The sequence below is a fragment of the Myotis brandtii genome, unplaced genomic scaffold (genome assembly GCF_000412655.1).
Source record: "Myotis brandtii unplaced genomic scaffold, ASM41265v1 scaffold208, whole genome shotgun sequence".
Classification (NCBI taxonomy): domain Eukaryota; kingdom Metazoa; phylum Chordata; class Mammalia; order Chiroptera; family Vespertilionidae; genus Myotis; species Myotis brandtii.
In genome coordinates, this window is record NW_005357764.1 from 4,258,453 (window position 1) to 4,266,017 (window position 7,565).

Genomic DNA, 7,565 nt, shown 5'->3' on the forward strand with positions numbered 1-7,565 from the left:
GAAGAAGTGGAAAATTGGGTCTCTGAATGGTTTGCCTCAAAACAAGCAAAGTTCTATTGGGACGGTATCCACAAATTACCTGAAAGATGGGGGAAATGTGTAGCCAGCGATGGAGATTACTTCGAATAAAGCACTTTTGATGTTTCTCTTGAAATTATCGTGTTTTCTTTGATTAAAAAATCCACCATTATTAACCAGTACACCTAGTATTGTACTATCATGCGTCACTTTGTTGACTCATTCTTTCTAGGCAAAGGATCTAACACAAACCCCCCTGAAGATCCTGAAGTTACTAGTGAACCAAACATTATCCTGCTTCCCTTGCTCCAACTGCAGCTCTCTATAAGGAATCTCTCTATATATAAAAGGCTAATATGCTAAGTGTCCCTCCAACCGTCTGACCGATCGCTATGACGCGCACTGACCACTCAATGCAGGAGCTGCCGTGATGCGCACTGGCCATTTACAGAGAAATGGCACAACGAACCTGGCGGCAACAAAGCAACGCACAGCTTTCCCCAAATGGGACACAGGCCTCGCCACCACCATGGAGTGACAGCCCACCAAATTGCAGCCAACGCTGCCGAGACCCCATGGCACAAAATGCGGCCTACAGCCCAGCCCAGCCTGGAAACCGTTGCTGTGGGCGTTGGGTAATTACATCACGTAGCAATGCCCAGCTTCCTCTCCCTAGCGACTAGCCTCCTTGGAGTTTCTTCAGCCCAGGAACATGACTTGCTTTATAGCCAGGTACAAACATTTTATACTGTAAACCAAATATCTGTAAAGCCTTTGCCTCATCTCATTTGATCCTCACATAAATCCTGGAGTAGGTAGACAGAACATTCAGTGGAATCCTATTTTCTTTTCATTAGCTGGAAAATGGAGATTTACAAAGTTTAGAAACCTGACCTGACTGAAAAGAAGAAATGGTGGACCCTGAAAATAACCTCAGGTTTTCTCACTGCGCAGAATATAGTCAAACACTGCTACAGTTAAATATTTTACCCTTTTTTCTCCCTGCGTGATCTACAATAATAATCTGCTTTGTATTACTATTTACTGCTGTGTTGCTGACAATTACCTGAAAGAAAAGTTGGGGTGCTTTACTGGGCTGGAAAAAGTTTAGTTAAATCAGAAAGCAGGTCTAATTAAACAACTTTATTCTATATATAAAAGTCTAAGTTGACTCGCGCATGCGAGATACATATAAAGCTCTTGCTGGCGCCAATCGCATGTGTGTGTTTCAATCTGTCATTGTCAATCATGAATTTGGTTGATACTTCTATTATAGAGAAAGGGCGAATAGTGATATGAAAATATTTCTGCTAATTAATTTCCTTTCAATGTGCACAAATCCGTGCACCAGGCCACTAGTATTCAACATAAAATAGGGAGGGGAGAATAAGACAATTCAGCAGATATAAAATGACAAGTAATGAACAGGTGCTTTAGAATGAAGGAGGTAAAAAAGAGCACTTACTTCCTTTTCTTTTGGCTATAAAATAACTCCAGACAGTTGCACAAAAGTCTAAGTATAATGCATAATATAAGGGTTATTAGACTACATACCCAGCTGTGCCCAAAGTGGGTTATATGGATGAGTTTTTGCCAACATGTCCACACTCTGAGAGGAATGTTTTTCTAAAAATATTTTTATAGGTGGTTGTCCATTTGGCATGACTGTTGGAACCCAGGCAAGATGATTGGTCAGAACTGCAGTAATAAGTGCTGGCAAGAATCTGAAAACAAAATGCATCTTATCAGATTCCAATTTGCCTTCATGAAACCTCAGGTAAATACAGTGATAGAATAAAGCAAAGAGAGTACATATTCTCATATGGCCAAACAGCATACAAAAAGAGAGGGGAAAGGATAGGCATATCCGGGATAAAAATGGAAGTTAATTAATTTTTTGGTTGTGTGGGAGTCAAAGAAAATCCTTGAAATAAAGACAGCATTCACAAGGAACTATTTCTGATCGTAATTACAAAACAAATATGCGGTTTTACATTAAAAACTATGGATTCTTTTCAGTGTTTAATTTACACAATTTATTAACAAATCAACCAGGAGGTCTATACATTTCCAAAGTACTAAATGGGAAAATGAAGGAAAGCATTAAACAACCTACCATCAAAGAGAATTAAAAAAATTTGAATTACTCATGTGAATTCTGGGAATTTGATGAGAAAAAATATGATAAAATATCACTTTAAAAATGGATCACAGGGTCCAGCCGGTATGGCTCAGTGGTTGAGTGTTGACCCATGAAACCATGGTGGTCATGGTTCGATTTCTATTCAGGGCACATTTCTGGGTTGTGGGCTCGATCCCCAGTAGGGGGCGTGCAGGAAGCAGCCAATCAATGATTCTCTCTCATTGATGTTTCTCTCTCTCTCTCCCTTCCTCCCTTTGAAATCAATAAAAAAATATTTGAAAAACAACAACAAAAAACACACCCACCACTATTTTTAAAAAAATGAATTACTAGAATCCTGGCACTTCTTATATTGTTAAATTTCTTTTTTATAGAATGAAACATTAAAAGTGGATACAATTCACAAAAAATGGAAAGCCTCAGACAGTTCTGTAAGATGTCAGGACTTTTAATTTCACACATAAGACATTTTTACTGTTTCTTATTCATACAGTTCTATGGCCTTTTTCCATACCTTATATTGCATTATCTTTTAGAATTCATTTTTATTAATACTACTAATATCTAATAATTACAAAGGTAATGGTTAATTCTTTTACTTTTATAACTGAGTTTGATTATAATTTGATATCTAGTTATAGTAAACTAGAGGCCCATTGCACGAAGAGATTAGTGCAATAGACCTTCCTTCCCCTGGCTGCCAGCACCGGTTTTCCTCCGGCACCCGGGACCCAGGCCTTCGCTCCGGCCGCAGCGGAGAAGCCAAGCCTCTTCAGTCTTCCGTTGTCTTCAGTCTTCGCTCGGGCAAAGCCTTCAGTCTTTGCTCCGTGCCTGCATATGCAAATTAACCGCCATATTTGTTGGGTTAATTTGCATACTCATCCTGATTGGCTGGTGGGCGTAGCGAAGTGACACCAATTTGCATGTTTCTCTTTTACTAGAGGCCTGGTGCACAAAAATTTGTGCACTCAGTTGGATGGGGGGGGTCCCTCAGCCCCGCCTGTGCCCTCTCGCAGTCTGGGATCCCTCAGGAGATAACGACCTGCTGGCTTAGGCCTGCTCCTGGGTGGCAGAGGGCAGGCCCAATCCCTAGGTGCAGCACCTGGTCGGGCTCAGAGCAGGGCCAATTGGGGAGTTGGGGCGCCGCCCCATGTCATGCACAGAGCAGGGCGGATTGGGAGGTTGCGATGCCACCCTCAGTCACGCTCAGGGTAGGGCTGATAGGGGGGTTGGGGCGCCGCCCCCTGTCACACTCAAGGCAGGGTCGATGGGGAGGTTGCGGTGCCACCCCGTCACGCACAGAGCACGGCCGATCAGGGGGTTGGGGCGTTGCCCCCTGTCATGCACAGAGCAGGGCCCATCAGGGGGGTTGGAGCTCCATACCCTGTCACACACAGAGCAGGGCCAATCAGGGTATTGGGGCGCTGCCCCGTCACGCACAGAGCAGGGCCCATCAAGGGGGTTGGGGTTCCGTACCCTGTCACGCACAGAGCAGGGCCGATCAGGGGGTTGGGGAGCTCCCCCCTGTCACGCACAGAGCAGGGCCCATCAGGGGGGTTGGGGAGCTCCCCCCTGTCACGCATAGAGCAGGGCCCATCAGGGTGTTGGGGAGCTCCCCCCTGTCACTCACAGAGTAGGGCCGATAGGGGAGTTGGGGAGCTCCCCCCTATCAGGCACAGCGCAGGGCTGATCAGGGGGTTGGGGCGCCTTCCCCTGTCACGAACAGAGCAGGGCGGATAGGGAGATTGTGGCCGCGCCCCCTGTCACACACAGAGCCGCAGCGCGATCAGAGGGTTTAGGTGCTGCCCCCTGTCACGCTGATCCCGGTGCCGGGAGGCCTCGCGGCTCCGCTGATCCCGGTGCTGGGAGGCATATTACCCTTTTACTATATAGGATAGAGGCCTGGGGGGTGGGTACAGGCTGGCTGGTTTGCCCTGAAGGGTGTCCTGGATCATGGTGGGGGTCCCCACTGGGGTGCCTGGCCAGTCTGGGTGAGGGGCTGAGGGCTGTTTTCAGGCTGGTGGGTGACTGAAGCTCCCAACCGCTCCTTTTTTCCTTTTTTTTTTATTCTGGGCCAAGGCCTCTGCTGCTGAAAGCAGGTATCTGGTTTGTTTCGGTTCTATAATTGAAAGACTGTATCATCTCCAGCTCTGAGATCCGGGCCTGCTGAAAGCTGGTCTCTGGGGTTTTGTTTAGCTTCTATATTTGTTACAATGTTTCAAACTGCCAGCTCAGAGGCCGGCAAGGCAGGCAGGGAACGTTGGTGTCCTCCTTCACTGAAGCAAGCAAGCCTCATGTTCGCTTCCAGCTGCCTGGCTGCCGGCCACCATCTTGCTGGCAGTTAATTTGCATATCGCCCTGATTAGCCAATGGGAAGGGTAGCGGTCGTACGCTAATTACCATGTTTCTCTTTTATTAGATAGGATTAGTGTAGATAAGAGCTAAGATATTTAAGATAGCGCAGATAATTAAGACAGACATACTGATTTTTTGAAGCATTTTCCATTAGAAAAGTGAACTCCTTCATGAATCGATGGCAAAGCTGGTTCTTTTCTGGAATCCCTGACATCATTGTAAGCCACACAGGTTCTCCAATTCGTGGCATTGTGTAAAGATTACAAATTGTTGTCCTAAAAGGAAGAAAACACACTATGATATTCATAGTTCACAGAATTACACACCTTAAAATAAAGTTACCTTACCATCTTGGGCCTCACACCTAGATTATTAAAGCTTTTGAGAGGAGACAATAAATCAAGTTGCTTTTTTTTGGTCATCAGCACAGTACCATGGAAAATGTTCTGTACATAAACTCATAATATGTTGGTTCTGCTGCTAGCTCTGCCCCCAATGACTGTGTGCCTTTGGATAAATTATCTCCCTACTTTAAGCATCAATTTCCTCCACTTGTAAAAGGATAGGACTAGATAATTTCTAAAGCCTCTTCCAGTTTTACATTTCTAAGGTATATGCTGTATTTAAAATAATGAGCAACATAGAAAAGAAAAATATTATAAATGGGGTAATAGCTTATCCATATACCCACTTAAAACAACAGTTTAGCCCTAGCTGGTTTGGCTCAATGGATAAAGTGTTGGCCTTCGGACTGAAGGGTCCCAGGTTCGATTCCGGCCAGGGGCACATGCCTGGGTTGCGGGCTCGATCCCCAGTGGGGGCTGTGCAGGAGGCAGCCAATCAATGATTCTCTCTCATCATTGATGTTTCTATCTCTCTCCCTCTCCCTTCCTCTCTAAAATCAATAAAATATATTAAAAACAAACAAACAAAAAACACAACAGTTTATCTGCATCATTTAGTTGCCTCAGCTGAGACTTTTTAGTAAAGTTGTGAAGGATGATGAGGACACTATAGATGGCATGCTATATTTTAACTCTCAACCTTCTGAAGTTTTCCTTGAATCAACACAAGAAAGGATTAAGTAATTATGATAGTGCTCTTCTGCCTATTTCATTTATTTAAGCAACAGCTAGTCTTGTGACTTACACTCCCTCTTGAAGGCTTCAAGGATAACTTTGAAATGTCAATTCTTTCCTTTACATTAGAATCTATTCAGCAAAGTCCTACACTCTCATCAGACTAAACAACTCCTGTAAAGTTGGGCCTTAAGAATCTAATTGGTCTCTAGTTCTCTGATAACTCCACAAGTGCTAGCATCCATTTCAGCATAATTCTCTAGCACCTACAATCCAAAAAAGGAAAAGAACAACTTTCACTAAATTGTGACCCAACATGAACAAGCTATATCCCAATGAATAGAAATGACAAAAAGAGGTTAACAAATTTTTTAAAAAATGTTTTTATTGATTTCAGAGAGAAAGGGAAAGAGAGAGGAAGAGAGAGATAGAAACATCAATGATGAGAGAATCACTGATCAGCTGCCCCATGCACGCCCCCTACTGGGGATCCAGCCTGCAACCGGGCATATGCCCTTGACAGGAATTGAATCTGGGACCCTTTAGTCCGGAGGCCAACATTCTATCTACTGAGCCAAACTGGCTAGGGTGGTTAATAAAGAGTTTTTGACAAGACATAAAATCATTACTGAGAACTTAAAAATAAATAGAAAAGAATTAAAGGTATTTTACAGAGAAAAATATGACTAGAATATAAACTAGGGATATGTGAAAATGCTTATTTTTAAAGCATACTAAGAATGTCCAGATACTACTTAATAATATGAAGGTAAATAACAAAAGAAATAGTTAAGGGAATAAGAGAGGTTGGATGGGATTCACTTATTTTTCATTATTAGGCCATTCAATATATATATTTTTTGTTTCTTAACCATGGGAATTTACTTTTTGATTAAAAGAAACACTGTATAAATGAATCAATGAGCTGGTCAATTCATTTGCTATTAATTTCTTTAGTGTATTAGTGTCTACTAAAAACCTGTGTGTCATGGGTCAGGGGCAGATCATTAACATTAGTATAGTGGTCCACTGAGAAACACTAATGCCTTAGCGTTTTGGTGTTTAAGGATATGTACTATGATCTCAAAGTGTATCAGGTGCAAAGAAATTATGAGTAATGCTTCTCCCTATATACAATTCTATGTTGTCATCAATGATCTAGAAGTAATGGTGCTTTCTTCCCCACTAATGACTACCTGGTATGTCTTGCCCTTCAGTGGTAAGAAGGGCAAGTATTTTCAGTCATCTGATTCTTCATTTCTCCTAAGCTGTCCTTGGAGAATGAAAGACTCCTTTAGTTGTAAGGGAACTGTGCGCATAATTTAGTTTTGCTTGTTATGCATTAAATCTACATAAAAATCCAAGGACCTCATCTTTCTGAAAGGAAGCTATGCTAACTAAAATGTACTTCCTGCTTTTCTAGGTTTCAGGATTTCTGTATACATGTGAATCATTTCCTTCCTCTTCTCAACTACTCAAAATTCACTAATTTTTCTGGTCTCAAATAATCACCTAGTTTAAAAATCTAATTATAATTTTTAATAACCATTTAGTTTTAAAATTAAGTATGACAGTCTCATTATTTGCAGTAATGTTCTACAGTCACATCAGTAATGATGTGAACACTGAATTAGTAAACACTGAGTCACTATTCCTAGGGGAAGTACAGGGTCAAAGTTCTTGTGAGCCTTTGGGTCACAACATTTTTGCCAACCCATCAATACATAATCTTGTTCTATATGGGTTTATTAACATCGAATTCACAGCCAACAGCACAATGACTCATGCCTGAATGAAGCTTACCTAACACGTGCATTTTTCTATGTAAGGCACATCACAGCCTTCTTGCACTTAGGAACATTGGTCAGCATTTCAGCACAATATTTGAGGGCCATTTTTAAAAGCAAAATCACTAACAAAAAGCACAAAATGCAAAAACAAACTGGTACTATACATACTTATATATATAT

General features: G+C 42.1%; 1 protein-coding gene across 3 annotated transcripts in view; it reads right to left on the reverse strand.

Moving 5' to 3' along the window:
* Nucleotides 1-7,565, reverse strand: part of FNIP1 (folliculin interacting protein 1) — an 88,552-nt gene that overhangs the window by 21,077 nt on the left and 59,910 nt on the right. For all 3 annotated transcript variants that reach the window (XM_014539099.1, XM_014539098.1, XM_014539100.1), the window contains 2 exons: nucleotides 4,645-4,791; nucleotides 1,573-1,742 (listed from right to left, as the gene is read on the reverse strand). In XM_014539099.1, the coding sequence (XP_014394585.1) occupies nucleotides 1,573-1,742; nucleotides 4,645-4,791 (317 nt within the window). The remainder of the gene's footprint in view (nucleotides 1-1,572; nucleotides 1,743-4,644; nucleotides 4,792-7,565) is intronic.